The sequence below is a fragment of the Muntiacus reevesi genome, chromosome 1 (assembly GCF_963930625.1).
Source record: "Muntiacus reevesi chromosome 1, mMunRee1.1, whole genome shotgun sequence".
In the NCBI taxonomy this organism is placed as follows: domain Eukaryota; kingdom Metazoa; phylum Chordata; class Mammalia; order Artiodactyla; family Cervidae; genus Muntiacus; species Muntiacus reevesi.
Window position 1 is genome coordinate 43,699,980 of NC_089249.1, and position 19,757 is coordinate 43,719,736.

General features: G+C 35.5%; 1 protein-coding gene and 1 long non-coding RNA gene across 2 annotated transcripts in view; both read right to left on the reverse strand.

Moving 5' to 3' along the window:
- Nucleotides 1-4,340: 4,340 nt before the first annotated feature.
- On the reverse strand, nt 4,341-7,808 carry LOC136172182 (uncharacterized). The gene is made up of 3 exons (XR_010663966.1): nt 7,671-7,808; nt 5,041-5,147; nt 4,341-4,461 (listed from the first exon to the last, which is right to left on the reverse strand). It is a non-coding gene; the product is annotated as an uncharacterized lncRNA (long non-coding RNA).
- A 1,018-nt stretch (nt 7,809-8,826) lies between these two features.
- LOC136172175 (NKG2-A/NKG2-B type II integral membrane protein-like) overlaps nt 8,827-19,757 on the reverse strand; it is a 72,093-nt gene continuing 61,162 nt past the window's right edge. Inside the window, exons 2-5 of the mRNA XM_065941342.1 lie at nt 10,899-11,009; nt 10,238-10,336; nt 9,613-9,666; nt 8,827-8,875 (exon numbers count right to left, since the gene is read on the reverse strand). Coding sequence (XP_065797414.1) covers nt 8,859-8,875; nt 9,613-9,666; nt 10,238-10,336; nt 10,899-10,968 — 240 coding nt within the window. The 5' untranslated portion in view covers nt 10,969-11,009 and the 3' untranslated portion in view covers nt 8,827-8,858. The remainder of the gene's footprint in view (nt 8,876-9,612; nt 9,667-10,237; nt 10,337-10,898; nt 11,010-19,757) is intronic.

The window sequence follows — 19,757 nt, forward strand, 5'->3', positions numbered from 1 at the left end:
ATCAGAAATTAATATACATTCATAGTAAATCACATGGAAAATAGAAGGGTATCTTTGACTCCACAGTCTTCATTGAACATTGACTGTGCACTTTGAAGTCTACTATGTGAGGAGAAGATGTTGAGAGTCAAACAGGCTGTTACTTATGAACATATATTTGGGAGGACATGTTTTGTTTTGTTTTGTCTTAGGAGTAACCTGTATCTACTCTGTTTTTAGATTCATTTTCCCCTATAGGCCATTTCAGAGTATTGAGTCGAGTTCTTCTTGCCTGCAATGCAGGAGACCAGGGTTCAATCCCTGGTTGGGAAGAGTCTCTGGAGAAGGGAATGGCAATCCACTCCAGTATTATTGCCTGGAGAATCCCACGGACAAAGAAGCCTGGTGGGCTACATTCCATGGGGTCACAAAGAGTCAGACATGACTGAGTGACTGACACACACAATGTGTATATGTCAATGCTAATATCCCAGTTTATTGTACCCCCTTATCCTCTGTTGTTGTTGTTGTTCAGTTGTTCAGCCGTGTCTGACCCTTTACATCCCCATGGACTGCAGCAAACCAGGCCTCCCTGAACTTCATCATCTCCTGGAGCTTACTCAAACTCATACCCATCAAGTCAGTGATGCCATCCAACCATCTCATCCTCTGTCATCCCCTTTCCTCCTGTCTTCAATCTCTCCCAGCATCAGGGTCTTTTACGAGCCAGTTCTTAGCATCAGGTGACCAAAGCATTGGAGCTTCAGCTTTAGCATCAGTTCCTCCAATGAATATTCAGGACTGATTTCCTTTAGGACTGACTGGGTTGATCCCCTTGCAGTCCAGGGGAATCTCAAGAGTCTTCTCCAACATCACAGTTCAAAAGCATCAATTCTTTGGCACTCAGCTTTCTTTATAGACAAACTCTCACATCCATACATGACTACGGGAAAAACCGTAGCCTTGACTAGACAGAACTTTGTTGGCAAAGTAATGTCTCTCCTTTTTAATATGATGTCTTGGTTGGTTATAACTTTTCTTCCAAGAAGTAAGCATCTTTTAATTTCACATCCTTATAAGACTACTGAAAAACCATAGCTTTGGCTATAGGGACCTTTGTCAGCAAGGTAATGTCTCTGCTTTTTAATTGCTGTCTAGGTGGTAACTATAAATTTATTTACTACATCCATTGACTCTACTTCTCTACTGTAAAAAGTTACATAGTTTCGAAAGAGAAAACAAAACTGTGTTTATTTGCAAAATGACAAAACTGTCTGCCTAGAAAATTCCAAAATATCTCCAAAATCCTCCTAAACTAACCATAAGTTAAACATAGCTTCAGATAGAACAGCATATCAAAATCACTTATATTTACATATACTAAAATTAAATTATTGGAAATTGGGATAAACAAAAAGTATCATTTGCAATAGTACCAAAAATATTAAGCTGATAGTATAAATGTACCAAAGCATATGCACCATTTTTATGCTGAAAATTATAAAATACTAACGAGAAAAGTTGAGAAAGACAAATTGTTAAATAAACTATGTTCCTAAACTGGAAATCAAAACATTATGATGATTTCTTTTCTTCTTTAATTGCTCTATGAATTTAAGTCAATCAAAATCAGAAACACACAGCCTGGTTCTCTGTGACAATCTAGAGGGGTGTGATGGGATGGGACGTGGGAGGAAGATTCTAGAGGGGGGGATATATGTATACTTATGACTGATTCACACTGCTGTATGATAAAAATCAACACAACAATGTAAAGCAATTTTCCTCCAATTAAGAAAAGTTAAAAAATGGGAAACAGAGTAAGATTTATTTTGTAGAAATTTACACATTGATTTTAATTTTTCAAAATGCATTTTATTTTTTATAATGATATATATTTACAGAAAAGCTTTGAAAATTGTATAGAGTTCTTTATACTCTGTACTCATTTCCTCTTTAAAGCATTTGCACATCTGTTATAATAAACAAACATGTATACATTTTTAGTAACTAAAATCCATAGTTTATTCCTTAATTTGTTCCATAGTTTATTCCTTCCTTAATTTTTTTAGCTTTGTCCTTTCTGTATTCCAGGATCCCATCCAGGTAACCACATGACATTTAGATATCATGTCTCCCTAGGTTCTCCTTGGCTGTTACAGACTTTCTGTATTCTCTTTGATGATGTTGATAATCTTGAAATGTACCAGGTAGATATATTTTAGAATATCCCCCATTGGGAAATGTCTGACATTTTTCTCATTTGTGGATTGGGGTTGTAAGTTTGGGGGAGGAACACAAAGTGCAAATTTTATCACATCACAACAAGAGAACAGACTGTGAGCATGACTTATCACTGTTGATGCCACCTTTGCTCACTGAGGTGGTGTTTGTCAGATTTTCCACTCTAAAGTTACTCTTATTTTCCCTTTCCATTTGACTGTATAATAATTTCTTTGGAAGGAAATCATTATGTGCAATAAGTACTTAAGGAATAAGGAGTCCCATCACCTTTAGGCAATGGCATCTACATTATTTATTTAGAATTTTTCTGCACAGATTTGTTTCATTTCCCTCATCTACTTAAGTATCCAATTATTTTAAACTACTGTGTATTCATGGATGTTTAATTTTGGGGTTATAATTCAATACTATTTCTTATTTTGGTTTTGCTGCTTAAATTGTTCTAACTTTGGTCATTGGTAATTTCTTTACCTAGTTCCTCAAGCCCGTTGACATACCTCCATCATTTAAGTGCTTCTCCATTTTCTAGAACTACAAAACTCCCCAGGTTCTTCTTAGAATCAGCCTTAGAATCACCCTATCTTAGAATCAGCCATTTTTTCAAATAGTTAAGATTTTATGTACCATACCAGGTAATGGAATTATAATAAAAACTGACCACTAAGTAAACTTTTTTTTTCTTTGCATAAAAAATGTCAAAACAATTTTGAAAAAGACAAATCAGGAGAACTCACATTGCTTCATGACTTCCTATAAATTCACAGTAATCAAGATATTGGTGAAAGAAGGCAAATATTCAGATTAATGAAACAGGGTAGAAAGTTTAGAAATAGATTCATGCATAAATGGTCAATTGATTTTTGACAAAAGTGCCATGATAATTTAACAGAAGAGTACAATTTTCACAAAAGTGGTGCTAAAGTGTCTAGACTTCTATTTGTAAAAAAATTTTTTAAAAGAATTCAACCCTTATATTGCACTATATACAAAACTTAACTTGAAATGGAAGATAAAATTCAGTGTAAACTTAGAGCTTCTAGAAGAAAGCATAGGAGAGAAAATTTCAAGTTCAGATTAATTAAAGATTTCTTAATTAAAAACTTTTTAAATATAAAAATGTAAATTTCAAACATTAATTGCACTTCATCTAGTTACAAACTTCTGCTCATCTAAACTTCTAAAAACAATGTTAAGAGAATACAAGGTATACTGGAAGGCAATATTTATAAATCACATGTCTGATAAAATATTAGCATCCAAAATATATAAAGAAAGAACTCTTATTATAGTAGTACCTCTTATAGTGCCTCACTTATAAGAAAGTGAGCAATCCAATAGAAACAGGCAAGATACTTTAATCAGTACTTTACCATAGGAGATCTGTGGTTAATAAAATCATATGAAAAGTTGCTGTACATCATTTATTCATTAGAGATATACAAATATAAGCACACTTTATTATATGACAACTTTATTAAAAATAGCTTTAAAGATTATCAATATTAAATGTTGGCAGCACACAAGCAAATGGAATTGTCATACACTGCTAATAGAATACAAAATGGTACAGCCACTTTGCAACATGGAAACACACCCAGAAGTTTGGACTTGCCAGAAAGCACTCAAGCTGTTAGTTGTGGTGTAGGTCACAAACATGGATCTGATTCAAGATACTATTGATTTTCTTCCCAGTTAGTATCCTGTCTTTCTGCTAAAATGTAAGGAATCAAGCAAATGCATATACAATTGATACAGAATAATGACTTCACTTATTCTTTGCATTAAATCCCAGGTAAAATGTACATGACAGTGACAACAGTTTGCAAGATTACTTACTAAATCTGTGTGAGTTGCAGAAATTGACTACACAGTCCTAAGGTTCTTGAGAAACACTGATACTTTCTCACTTTGCCAACCTGTGCTCATAATTGGTGTGATCTGGGATCTATGTTTGAAAAAGGCAGAACTGGAGGGTCCACAATGTATCTCTATCAAGCTAAAATATAGGTGCAGCCAATAACAAAGCATTCTGAAATGAGAGATATACAGACTGGACTTCCAAGGGTCTGAGTTTTTATAAGGAAAAGTTGTATGTGTCTTTGGTTGTTGTTTCACTAGGTATCAAGACAAGCTATTTACTTCTCACAAATGAAGTGCATGAATCTGGAACAGTCAGAAGCAGACATCTTCATTGCTGTAATACTTGCACAGTGTCCTTTGTCTGACTCTTTCCAATCACTTAACATAAAATAAAAGCGTATAAATAATGTAAAATAGACATTCACTAATGCATACATAAGAAATATTGGTCTAAAGCTAAGGTTTTTTTTTTTTTTCTTTCCTTGTAAGAAACTATCTCTTGGTTCCCTAGCCTTTCCTAAAGCATACTTTATGAGGATTACAGCAATCAAGTTGAAAATCCTCCCTTTGTATATATACACTCATTTTCTGAACTTAAATTCTTTGATGTGTCTGTCTGTAGGTACATGAAATGCCCATGTGTGTGCTCAGTTGCTAAGTCATGTCCGATTCTTTACAATCCCATGGACTGCAGTCTACCAGCCTCCTCTGTTCATGGGGTTTCCCAGGCAAGAATATTGCAGTGGGTTGCCATTCTGCAGGGGATCTCCCTGACACAAGGATCAAGCCTGTGTCTCCTGCATTACCAGTGGATTCCTTGCCACTGAGCCACCTGTGTATGTCCATATATATATGCATATTTGTCTACATATTGAATGTGTGCATTTTCCTATATACTTTTTGAAACATAAGCTAGAATATGGAACTTATTAATTACTATCTATTCTAGAGACTTACAATTTGAGAAAAGGCCTTGACTTATCTTCCCACGTCCATTGATTTCCGGTTTCTTTACGAGATAATCCAATCCAATAGAAATAGGATAGTTGGCTTTGAATGAAGTTCTGCAATAAAAAAGATATATTCTATGAGAAAAAAAGTCTTTATAATTTTGGAATGAAATAATAATCTTTTCAATATTTTTATTATTTTGAGTAACAAAAGTATAAAGATCAACTTCATCCTGATTCTGTTCAAACAATATAGACTCTTAGTTATATTTATTAAATATAGTGGCATAAATGAGACATAAAATAACACTCTCTTAGCTTACCTATCTTTTTTTTAAAAGATTTTTTGTATGTGTATCATTTTTTAAAGATTTTATTGACTGTGTTGCAATATTGCTTCTGTTTTATGCTTTGGATTTTTAGCCAAGAGGCATGTGGGCTCTTAGCTTCCTGACAAGGATCACATCTATACCTCGTGGTTGGAAGGCAAAATCTTAACCATTAGACCACTAGGGAAGTCTTGTATCTATTTTATTTAATCTTCAGACTGAAATATCTTAATTTACTTTCAAAACTGAGACTTGTAGCTCAAGAACAAATTCTGAGAAAAATTGGTTTGTATTTTGAGGTTCAGGTGTGATAGATGTGAGATTTTTACCAAGGTCATTTAAACTTTTGTTTCACAATTACTGTGCTTATTTTTTGTGAAGTGAGCATCTTAAAGAAGTGGTCCTTATTCTACCAGATGAGATGTTTATACAGGTGTCTGGAAATTACTTGATAAATACAAATGTAACTGATGTTCATCTTGTAAGTTAATGTTTACAACATGTATGCACATACATTGGGGCTTCCTTGGTGGCTCAGGGGTAAAGAACCTGCCTGTTAATGAAGGAGATGAGGGTTTAATCCCTGGTTTAAGAAGATTCCCTGGAGAAGGAAATGACCACCCATCCCAGTACTCTTGCCTGGGAAATCCCATGGACAGAGGAGACTGGCAGGCTACAGTCCATGGGTTCACAAAAGAGTCAGACATGACTGAGTGACTAAATGACAATAACAACAACAATGCATATATACTATCTGATATGATCTTCTTAAAATACGTTGGAAATAAAATATAACCAGTTTTATTATAAGCAAAGTAATGTGTGAAAGAGAGTCAAATAGAGGCTCTCTGACTATAAATTCTGTTTCCTTATTCTGCTTTAATTTTCACCCTTAGTTTTGTTTGTTTGTTTGTTTGTTTTACTATAGTGAAGATGGCAAAAACTTAGTTCCTCTATCCAGAAAAAAATTACATATATATTCATAAAATTTGACATTCGATTTCCTGGTTTTCATAGATGCTCTTATTTTGATGAAGATACCATGCATGAAAGGTTAGGGCTTCATGACTCTAAAACTAGTTCTTGAGCCCACCAGGCTCCTCTGTCCATGGAATTCTCAGGCAAGAATACTGGAGCAGGTTGCCCTTCCCTTCTCCAGGGGATCTTCTTGATCCAGGGATCAAACCCAGATCTTCTGCATTGCAGGCAGATTCTTTACCATCTGAGCCATCAGGGAACCTCCTTAGAGTAAAAAGGAGGTTAGTTCAGACTCTACAAATGTCTTCCTTTTGGGTTCAAATTTGCTTTGTTTTCCTGACGGTTTTCAAGTTCATATTTTTATAGCTATTTATGAGTTGTTAAAAGCCAAGGATATGGGTAATGGACTAGTACAGAAAACTGAGGGACTCTTAGTACCTATTTATTTTTGAGAGAATAATATTAAAAGATTTTCATCAACCTGGAATGTAAGTATATATATTTCTTGAAAGAATAATAGTAAATTATTTCTCTATTCAAATAAAAGATAATGATAAGTATTATGAAATATTTAGTTCAATTTTATTTGAAACTAGTATAAGGCACAATTCAGTGTGAGTTGAAATTAATTGATCTTCAAGTTTAAATTCATATAGAGCTCTTTGTTTTTTTCCTCAGACTCAGTGATAATGTTATATTTCTTGATTTGTTGGAAGTAAAATGACATTTTCTTTTCAGAGAGGAGAAAGCTACATTCCATGAAATTATCTGTATGAAAATACAATTATCTCCATTAAAATGATATATTTTAAGCAATTTTTTTTCTAATTGGTTCATGTTCATCTTTACATTATTATACTGGAAAAATTCTATTTGTGGATGAATTAGATGAATTAAATGAAATTCCAACTTCATTTCTACTTGTACATTTTACTTTAATATGAATACTGTCTGGATCTGAATCCACTTACAACTGTAAACTACAGATACTCAATATTATCAAGCATTAAAATTTAGCCAACAGGACTTCCCTGTAGGTTAAGTGGTTAAGAATCTGTCTGCCAATGCAGGGGACACAACTTGTTTCCCCAGTCCAGGAAGATTCTACATGCCACAGAACAACTAAACCCATGCACCACTACTACTAAGACCACGCTTTAGAATAAATGCTCCACAACAAGAGAAATAACCTGAATGAGATGCCCTCTTGCTGCACCTAGAGAAAGCCCAAGATAGAAAGGATGAGCAAGTGCTGCCAATAATAATAATAATAAAAATAATAACAGGTGGCCGAATTAACAGTGTGAAATGGAAAACAGAAATACATCACCAGTTCTTCCTTATCTTCTATCTTAAGAAGTGTGGAGTCCATTTCCTTGCAAATTTTTTTACTTTCTTCAAAGTTCTTCAATTCATCCGAAAAATAGTAACATTTCTGTCCACAACACGACCACTTACTTTTACATTCATTTCCTTGAAAACAAGAGTGTTTTATGTCCAGAGACTATTCAGTGTGTATCTTGAAAGGAATGCTCTGGAACTTAGCTTTAAGGAATCGTTTGTAGTCCTTGTAAAACCATTGATTTCATGAGATGGATGGACTTCATTTCTGAAGTTCCTGGCCTTAGGGAGATGAATTACATCCCTCCAAATATATGCATAGTATTATTGAAATTCTCTAGGAAATAAATCTTAGAAAAATAATGTCTTCCCTCACAACCTCTACAGAAAGGACTGGATAAAATCTATAGGTACAGAGCTGATCTTAACTTAGTATTGATACATTAACCTAGTGCCTGATCTATATATCCATATGACAGCATATAATAGTGATTACAAAATATGTTAAAAGATATGTAGAATTTTTTGGCAGAAAAAAAATTTTGAGAAATGGTGATTTAAAAGAATATATCATGTATACAGGAGAATCTAACCTCTGGGAAAGATTAAGTTTTTTTTCCCCAATTAAATCAAAATGAAAGTTGGACTTCACAATTGGCTGAGTCTAAAATAACATCCAAATTGAGCAGGTCATCAACTGACTGAGAAGGAGATACTGGTTGGTCTCAGTCTTTTATCTTCATACCTCTATTAAATGGTTTCTCTTTGAAAGTCATATATTTAGATGCAGAATTTTCTTGTGTTCCATTGTCCAATGGAGACTCTGGTAATCGACCCTGGAAAATTTCTACTGTACATTATTGAAGTGAAGTGAAAGTCGCTCAGTCATGTCTGACCATTTGCGACCCCATGGTCTATACAGTCCTTGGAATTCTCCAGGTCAGAATACTGGAGTGGGTAGCCTTTCCCTTCTCCAGGGGATTTTTCCCAACCCAGGGATTGAACCCAGATCTCCCACATTGCACACGGATTCTTTACCATCTGAGCCAAAAGGGAAGCTCAATGATACTGGAGTGGGTATCCTATCCCTTCTCCAGGGGACCTTCCCAACCCAGGAATCAAAACGGGGTCTCCCACATTGTGGGCGGATATTTTACCAACTGAGCTCTCGGGGACATCAGTACATCATTAGCTCTAGGAAAACATAACTGGGGCAACTAAAAGGCATAAATTAAATTTTAAGATGTCAGTTAATGTTCAGGAGTTTTATTCCTGTGCTTTTTATGGAGATAAGACTATAAGGAAGACACAAATTACATCATGAAAAAGCCTTTAGGGATGCTAAGGTAGTTGGATTTTTAAGGTAAAGCTTGTCATCTCAACACGAGCAATGAGTAACCTGAAAATAGCATTAAGAAAAATGTTCCACTTAAAATAGATCAAAAATGACAAAATATCCAGAAATATATTTAACTAAGATGTGCAAAACATATACTTTAAAAACAAAATTGTTGAAAATCCAAGACAAATAAATGGGTGGAAAGATATCATATTTCCCTTATGTCACATGTGAAAATTAACTGAAAAAAGATGAAGCACAAACATGAAGAAGTAAGAACAATGTTTTAGATAACATAGGTGAAAGTTATGATCCTGTATTAGGCAATGGTTTCTTAGATATGATACTAAAAACCTCTGTTTTAGAATAACAATATTTTTTATGTCTTATAGCAAGATAAAATTACAGTCAATTGCCTATAATGGATATGGTGATTATATTGTTGTTTAGGGAGAAAGCCTCTCTTATGATGAATATTTAGGAATATTTATAATTTATGTTCTACCCCAAAATCTATTTCTATCTTCACTAGCCTAAGAGAGAGACAAAATACAAGCTGTATTTATATTAGAAGTTTGAAATAATTATGTACCTTTCTGGAGCTTTGTTGCTGGAGAGGACTTATTCTGTTCTGATATTTGGTTACCTAGAAAAAAATGGAAGTAATCTTTTAAAATATTAACTTTATTTAAATAAATCATAATAATTTCAGTTTTTAGTTTAAACATGGTGTTTTTAGGATTTAGGATGATCTGGAAAAAATTGCTTGAATAATAATTAATGAGGTAATGAAGACTGCTGCAGCTGCTGCTAAGTCCCATTAGTTGTGTCCCACTCTCCCATAGACAGCAGCCCACCAGGCTCCTCTGTCCTGGGGTGTGTATATTTCAAAAACCTTAGAGAAGAGACTCCACCACCTCTTAAAATACTTGGTTCAAGCAATCTCAAGAATTAATTTGTTCTTCTCAATAAGGCGTTTAAGTTTCCTAAAGTACATCTGTGAGTTAAAAATCAGAAAATGTCTGTGTATATATTTAATTTTCCCTACAATCATTCTGTAATTTGTATTTTGCACAATCTCAGAATAACCCTTCAATACTTAGGCTAAATGCACACATTAAAATAAGAGTCCTATTCCATAATAATATGAAATTTTAGAAGCACTGATGATCATTAAAATAAAAGGTTCAATCATAATCTTTCAAAACCTGACTTACCTGGAATAAAAGTTATCACTCTCACTATAGTATACATCAAGACAAAACAGATGATTCCCAGGATCACAATAATGAGCTTCTGTCGAGCTGATGGTGAATCTACAGGGAGAGAAAATGAAACACTGAGAAAGGAGTGATGGAAACAGTTATTTTAGAAGAAAAAAAGATCCCACATCCATGAGAATTCAAAGACATCCACTTGGACCCCGAAACAATATCTACCACTGCAATCCTCCTCCCAGAATATACCATTCCTTTTTCAGTGAATATAAGGCTTCATGAGCTGTAGATCAAAGACTCCAAATTACAGCAATGCCTGGGTAGGTAGCCCTGGAGGAGGGCATGGCAACCTTCTCCAGTATCCATGCCTGGAGAATCCGCACAGACAGAGGAGCCTGGCGGGCTACAGTCCATGGGGCTGCAAAGAGTCGGACACAACTGAGCGACTAAGCAGAGCACAGCACATGTGTCATATTAGAATGCTGTGTTTCAAACTCCAGCTTCAAGCCTCATTAATAAAATCATGTAAGCGGGTAAATGCTTACACTTGCAGTGGTAGTTCCTGTCATTCCATTGACATAACGAAAGGCATTTTGAAAGTCTAATTCCACGTAGGTTTTCTCCTGCTCAGCTGCTAAAATTGATCTTTTCACCATCTTACCTCTCATTTGCTGTCTCCTGGTGTCCTTAACCAGAGTCGGTTCTGAGTAGTTTTCCTTTTGGTTCTTCATCTCTGTGGCTGTTTAATGTCAAGGATGGTGCTCTATGGAAACTTTACATAAGTAGTTAATAAATGGTGTATAAAATCACAAGAAACCTTAAAGAGTTAAACTGGGTGATGTGTGAGATCAGTTAAGAGCACTCATTTAGCAGCTGAGCAAATCCAAGTTTGGTTCTCGTTTCAGTAGACCTTTAGACAACTGTTTCAGGATAGAGTAAGTAGTTTTAAAAATAGCATTTGGTGTTTAATAACCAGGAGTGGTGGTAAAGAGCAGGAGGTGAGAGGGAGATTCAAGAAGGAGGGGACATGTGCACCCCTATGGTTAATTCATGCTGATGTAAGACAGAAATAAACCAATATTTTAAACCAATTATCAATCAGTTAAGAACAAATAAATATTAAAAGATAATATTCTCTGTTTGAGATAATGTCACTTCTTTATTGGAACAATGAAAGTTAGTAGATAACTGAAAAAGTTCATGAATAGTAATATCCTGATCAATTGAAAGTCAAATTTCACAGAAACCCTTTAAAACTGTTATAACTTTGTTCAAATTAAAAGTCCATGTTGGAAAAAAATGCACCAATTATATAGATAAGTTCCATTAAAAGTTAAAGACAGCTTTCTAAAGGTGAGGGAATAGCAGTATTGGCATATATGGTACACTCTGCACTAAACTACTTTAATTGGGACATCCATTGATGAAAAGGGAATGAGATGCTATCAAATAATTCTATTTTGAGTGATTGTGGAGCTCTAAGAAATCATTAAAAAATCAAATAAATATTTTACATGTTAAAAATGGTACATGACATATTAAATTCTCCAAAACTTTTTATCTTATAAAGACAAAACAATGTTAAAATGTTGTTAAATAAACACTTATTTTACATGAGTAATTGACAATTGACAATGGCTAAGATATGATATCATACAGTGATAAGAAAAAGCATAAATCATTTATGGAAGAACAATGTTGGTACAAACTTCCAGGATGATCCTGAGGCTGTTAAGTCAATGAGGGTAGCTTTAGTGGTATCAGCAGTTATAATAAATCAATAATGTGCCTTAATAATTCAGTCAATGGATTCTGTCGTCAGTGCGATCTACAATGAATTCTGGCTTTGAAACTTACAATGTATGACCTTTAAAAATTATTTAGTATTTAGCAAATGAGTTTACTAATCCAAAATGAGAATAAAAATATGTATGATATAAAGCATGTAAAACACCTAATATTAAATTAACTTTTATTTTATTTCTTATTTTAATACAATTGCTATGGTATTATTTGTATCAGGCAGTATAATTTATTACACAGAAATCTCTGTGTTAGTGTGATTTATCTTTTTTCAATATTATGATCAAGTTTTTATAAAGCATTTGATTGTGTATAATTGAGTTAATCCAGGATTTTACTGTTGGTACCACATTCTGATTTTTATTTCAACTAGATCTGTGAAGAATTCTATTAGCCATTAACAATTCTGTGAATCCATTTTAAGAATCCATTTTTAAGGGCTGAGTTAAATATTTAATAATATATCTAATTATATGTCTATTGATGACAAAATACAATGTTAACTGTTCCTTGTCCTGATGCTCATGATACTTCACTTTAAATTGCATTGATTAACAAACTCAGTTATACATGTATGTATTCACCTGAATAATGTCTGCAGGCAAGAATTTGAACATTTTAAGAAATCTTCCCAAATACTTCATATTTTATTCTTACTTTCTCCCAAAATGAAAATACCAAAATATCAAATACAGATACCATTATCTCTTTAATTTGTTTGCTTAGCAATTGTCCCTAAGTCAAACCATATTAGCACTTGTAATCTCCTGCTAAACGAGATGAGGAATTAGGAAGGAGAGGGAAACACATACCTTCTACAGACCTTCCTGCCTCTTCTCATGAGTGGCCAGGTTACTGTGATAATCAAACAATGTCTGTGGTCTTCACAGACTGCCCTGTGACCGCCCAGAGTGAAACAATAGTGGAAAAAGTACATTTTTCATCACCGTGTCACTGAAACAGGAAATTCTTACACTTAGGTATTTTGAAGACAGTTTATCTCATCACACAGCTCCAGAATATAGGCGCTTTTGGATATGTTGTGTATCCGTTAGTTTGTCCTTTGGCGAGTACCTCTGAGAATTGATTTCACTTTTGAAAAGATATCGGGGGGCAAAGGACATGGCCACCATGCTGTTAACTAGCTTTCATTTCATTCATCAAAACTGAACATTTACGCCTTGTCAAGGGTAACTTCAATGTTTGGTTTACTTTTAGATATGTTTGCTAAATCTAGGCATTATTTCTTTCTTTTCCTCACAATTTCTTATGTCATTTCTATTATAATGAAGGAAATCATAATTCCATTAACAGTTTATATTTAAGGATGTTGCTGCTGCTAAGTCGCCTCAGTGTGTCTGACTCTGTGTGACCCCACAGAGGCAGCCCACCAGGCCCCCCGTCCCTGGGATTCTCCAGGCAGGAACTCTGCAGTGGGTTGCCATTTCCTTCTCCAGTGCATGAAAGTGAAAAGTAAAAGTGAAGTAGCTCAGTCGTGTCGAAGTCTTAGAGACCCCATGGACTGCAGCCTACCAGGCTCCCCTGTCCATGGGATTTTCCAGGAAAGAGGACTGGAGTGGGGCGCAACTGCCTTCTCCGATTTAAGGACACTTGTCCCTAATTCAGAAAAGTTACTACGTTTTAAACTTTAACTGTCATCTAATTTTTAGCTTTCTAAAATCTAGAAAAATGGACCGTAAATCTGTAGTTATATACCAGTTTATTGTTGTTGTTCAGTCACGAAGCCGTGTCTGACTCTTTGTGACCCTGTGGACTGCAGCAGGCAAAGCTGCCCTGTCCACTATCACCCTGAGTTTGCTCAAATTCTCGTCCATTGAGGGGCTGCCCTGGCTCAGACGGTAAAGAATCTGCCTGTGATGCAGCAGACCCGGGTTCAATCCCTGACTGAGGAAGATCCCCTGGAGAAGGAAATGGCAACCTCCTCCAGTATTCTTGTCTGGAAAATTCCATGGAGAGAGGAGCCTGGCGGGCTATCATCCATGGGGTCACAGAGTCGGATATGACTGAAGAGTCTGAGCACACACATGACTACATGTCCATTGAGTCAGTGATGTCATCCAGCTCTCTACTCCTCTGTGGGTCTCTTCTCCATTTGCATGGAATCTTTTCCAGCATCAGGGTCTTTACAATGAATCAGCGCTCTGCATCAGGTGGTCAAAGTATTGGAGCTTTGGTTTCAGCTTCAGCCCTTCACATGAATATTCAGAGTTTAATTCCTTTAGGATTGACTGGCTTGATCTAGCTGTCCAAGGGACTCTCTCCAGCACCGTAGCTGGAAAATATCAATTCTTTGGCTCTCAGTCTTTATAGTCCAACTCTCACATCCAGACATGACTACTGGAAAAACCATAGCTTTGATTATATGGACCTTTGTTGACAAAGTGATGCCTCTGCTTTTAAATATGCTATCTAGTTTTGTCATACTTTACTTCCAAGGAGCAAGCACTTTTTAATTTCAGGGTTGCAGTCATTGCCCACAGTGATTTTGGAGCCCAAGAAAATGAAGTTTGACACTGTTTCCATGTTTTCTCCAGCTCTTTGCCATGAAGTGATGGGACTGGATGTCATGATCTTTGTTTTTTGAATGTTGAATTTTAAGCCATCTTTTTCATTCTCCTGTTTCACCTGCATCAAGAGGCTCTTTAGTTCCTCTTCACTTTCTGCCATTAGAGTGGTATCATCTGCTATCTGAGGTTGTTGCTATCTCTCCCGGCAATCTTAATTCCAGCTGTGAATCATCCAGCCCAGCATTTTGTATGATGTACTTTGCATAATAGTTAAATAAACAGGGTGACAATAAACAGCTTTGATGCACTCCTTTCCCAATTTGGAACCAGTCCGTTGTTCCATGTCCAGTTCTAACTGTTGCTTCTTGACCTGTATATAGGTTTCTCAGGAGGCAGGTAAGGTGGTCTAGTATTCCATGTCTTTAAGAATATTCCATATTGGTTGTGATCCACACAATCAAAGGCTTTAGCGTAGTCAATGAGGCAGAAGTAGATGTTTTTCTGGAATTCCTTTGTTTTCTTTATGATGCAATCGATCTTGGCTATTTGATTGCCTTCTCTGAATCCAGCCTGAATATCTGGAAGTTCTCTCTTCATGTAATGTTGAAGCTTAGCTTCAAGGATTTTGAGCATAATGATAGCATGTGAGATGAGTGCAATTGTAGGATACTTTGAACGTTATTCGGCATTGCCTTTGTTTGGGATTGGAATGAAAACTGACCTTTTCCAGTCCTGTGGTCACTGCTGAGTTTTTCAGTTTGCTGGCATTTTGAGTGCAGCACATTCACAGCATCATCCTTTAGGATTTGAAATAGGTTACCTGGAATTACACCACATTCACTAGCTTTGTTTTTAGTAAGGCTTCCTAAGGCCAACTCGACTTCACACTTGAGGATGTCTGGCTCTAGGTGATTGACCACACCATTGTGGTTATCTGGGTCATTAAGAGCTTTTCTGTACAGGTATTCTGGGTATTCTTGCCACCTCTCCTTAATCTCTTCTGCTTCTGTTAGGTGCTTGCCATTTTTGTCCTCCCTTGTGCCTTTCTTTGCATGAAATATTCCCTTGGTGTCTCCAATTTTCTTGAAGAGATCTCTAGTCCTTTCCATTCTATTGTTTTCCCCAATTTCACTGTATTGTTCACTTTAGAAGGCTTTTTCTCTCCTTTCTAATCTTTGGAACTCTGCATTCAGTTGGGTATATCTTTTCCTGCTCCTCTGACTTTCACTTCTCTTCTTTTCTCAGGTGTTTGTAAGTTGTTTGCAAACTGTATTATGTCTAGATAGATTAATATTTGAAATTTCTATCACAATTGCTAATGGCTACCTATATGGTGATGATCTTTATTATATTATTATTTTTTTTTATTAGTTGGAGGCTAATTACTTCACAACATTTCAGTGGGTTTTGTCATACATTGACAAGAATCAGCCATGGAGTTACACGTATTCCCCATCCTGATTCCCCCTCCCACCTCCCTCTCCACCCGATTCCTCTGGGTCTTCCTAGTGCACCAGGCCCGAGCACTTGTCTCATGCATCCCACCTGGGCTGGTGATCTGTTTCACCATAGATAATATACATGTTGTTCTTTCGAAACATCCCACCCTCACCTAATAAACTAAATAAATAATATTCTATTCCCACTTCATTGAATTATAGCAAGTGAAGCATTCATTAGTGATGCCAAATAACATAAAATTCAGTAATATTCACTGTTAAAATTTGAAGTGAAAAGTGAAAGTCACTCAGTAGTGTCCAAGTCTTTGCGAATCCGTGAACTGTAGCCCTCCAGGCTTCTCTGTCCATAGAATTCTCCAGGCAAGAATTCTGGAGTGGGTAGCCATTCCCTTCTTCAGGGGGTCTGCCCAACCCAGGGTTGGAACCAAAGTCTCGTAATGCAGGTGGATTCTTTAGCAGCTGAGCTATGAGGTAAGCCTTAAATATCATGCTATCATACAATTTGCTGGTTTCAATTAAGTAATTTTGTACACATCATGTCCTTGATTACATAGCCAAATACATTGTCTCTTCTGGCATTTAACTTTAATAAAAATCTATGGTTAATCCATATACAGCCAGGATAAATACTCAAAATACTGAGTATTTTGAATTTACTGTTTATTGCATAAATAAATGTCTGTGACTGTATCTAAAATGGCAGTTCCTAGTGACCTAAGAGGAGAAGGCAATGGCACCCCACTCCAGTACTCTTGCCTGGAGAGTCCCATGGATGGAGAAGCCTGGTGGGCTGCAGTTCATGGGGTCGCTAAGAGTCGGACACGACTGAGCGACTTCACTTTCCCTTTTCACTTTCATGCATTGGAGAAGGAAATGGCAACCCACTCCAGTGTTCTTGCCTGGAGAATCCCAGGGACAGAGGAGCGTGGCGGGCTGCCGTCTACGGGGTCGCACAGGGTCGGACACGACTGAGGCGACTTAGCAGCAGCAGCAGCAGGAGCAGTGACCTAAGAGAGAGAGATTAATTGGATGTCCATAGTAAGTACGAATATTCTTTTAACATGATGGCTAGATGGATTCGTTTTCAAAGAAGTTTTGTAAATGGATGGAGATTGCCAAAATTACCAAATGACTCTGTGTGAAGGAAACAATTTAAAGTCTTATAAAGAAGAAACTCTTGTTCTAGTTGAAAATTTGGATATGTAGAAAGGAAAGATGAACTTTAGAAAAGAACTTATGTGGATATATCCAAATAGATATTGACAGGTAAAATAGTCATGATAAAGTATCAAAATGTGAACATATGTTTGTATTAGAATTCAAGGGAGCAAAAATGGCATGAGCAGTGAAAATGGTAGAGAAATTATATATTTTTATTGTTTCAGAAAAGTACAAAAGTATGAACATACTAGACTATTGAGTAAAGAATGCAGGCTGTAAAATGTAGGGCACTTATAGAACTAAGACATACTAAATTTATAAGTTCTTATAAAAGAAAGTTAAAACTATTTATTGTAAAAGACAAGAAAGCAAGATAATGTAGAATTCAAAGTAACCATATATTATACTTAAGTATTAACTCTATGCCCTTACATATAAATAATACATGTAAATAGAATATATGATAATCTTAAATTTATATTAAATATATATGGAATAGCTTTCCATTTAAATTCTAAGAATGTTTATATTTTAAAATATTTTGTTTAACAGCTATGTATGTAAAACAGTTATTTTAATAACTGCTAACTTAGTGAGCCATATTATTTTATCAAAAGCCATGAACAGGAAAGTAAAGAAAAAGAACACAAACTGCTTTTGTTAATGTACTCTCACAGTATAAAGCTAGAATCACACTGCAAAAGATGGAGCCTGTTTATTAATTATATATTGAGTATCTAAGCTATTAGCAATTAAAAATTATATGTACTGAATAGTACAAGTTCAACACAGATTTGAAAATCATGCATAAGTAAATAATCATAAATGAAGTTTTAAACAATTTATCACCACTGCTTATCAAGCAAGCAGATATAGTAGTAGGCAATAGAAATATCTAAACTAGACAATTAACCAGTATAGATATGAATACACACACATACACTAACATAGAATATTCTTATCTTTTAAGTTCACATGAACATTTTCCAAACATTTGCTATATACTCCTGAGTTCAGTTACATTACTAAAAAAGCTACAGAACTATGGTGTCACTGCACTAGGCCCCAGCAAGTTTTGGGAAGTGGGCACTTGAAATGTGAATATTCAAATTTAATTTTTACTTAATGACAAGAAATAAACATTTCAGATTGATTTCATAACATATCAGTCATATGTAATAGACATACAGAGAATTTCCAGACTCATGACAATTCTCTAACTAGTTTGCCTAAAATAGAAGTTGATAACCAAAATTTTGAAAATCTTTATCAGGTAATCTATTTCTAAATAACATATGAACCAAGGAAAAATCCAAGGTCAAATTTCATAATTTTATGTGAATTAAAAGGAAAATGTAACAGCAAGCTTCTGTCTTGGAACATATTAATTGCCTTAAATGCATACATTATACACACAAAAAAAGAAAGAAAGAAATCCGAGCATGCTTGATGAGAAACTTCAAATGAAAAAGCAATTTTGGTGAAATTAAGGTAATTGACATAAAGACAAAGGAAGAAGATAGCAAATATGAAAAATCATGACAAAGAAAAATATTACAGTAGAGGGGAATAAAAGGGTCAAAGTTATTTTCATTTGAAAGATAATAAAATCAATAAATGACACTTGGAGAATAGAGAAAACATGAATCTGTTATATCTATATAAACATGACAATCCAATAGATGTTAGCAATTTGATTCTTTGTTGTTGATAAAATTGCCAACATCGATTGGATCATCGGAAAAACAAGAAACTTCCAGGAAAACATCTTCTGCTCTGTTGACTACACCAAGGCCTTTGACTGTGTAGATCACAACAAACTGTGGAAAATTCTTCAAGAGACAGGACTTCCAGACCACCTGGCCTGCCTCCTGAGAAATCTGTATGCAGGTCAAGAAGCAACAGTTAGAAATGGACAAGGAACAACAGACTGGTTCCTAGTTGGGAAAGGAGTACATCAAGGCTGTATATAGTCACCCTGCTTATTTTACTTATATGCAGAGTACATCATGAGAAATACTGGGCTAGATGAAGCACACGCTGGAATCACGATTGCTGGGAGAAATATCAATAACCTCAGATACTCAGATGATACCACCTGTATGGCAGAAAGTGAAGAACTAAAGAGCCTCTTGATGAAAATGAAATAGGAGAGTGAAAAAGCTGGCTTAAAACTTACCATTCAAAAAGTGAAGATCATGGCATCCAGTCCCATCACTTCACGGCAAAAAGATGGAGAAACAATGGAAAAAGTGAGAGACTTTATTTTTTTGGACTCCAAAATCATTGCAGATTTGACTGCAGCCATGAAATTGAAAGATGCTTACTCCTTGAAAGGAAACTTATGACCAACCTAGACAGCATATTAAAATCAGAGACATTACTTTGCTGACAAAGGTCCATCTAGTCAAAGCTTGATTTTTCACTAGTCATGTATGTAGTGAGAGTTGCACCATATAGAGAGCTGAGCACTGAAGAATTAATGCTTTTGAACCATGGTGTTGGAGAAGACTCTTGAGAGTCCCTTGGACTGGGAGGAGATCAAACCAGTCCATCCTGGGGAGAATT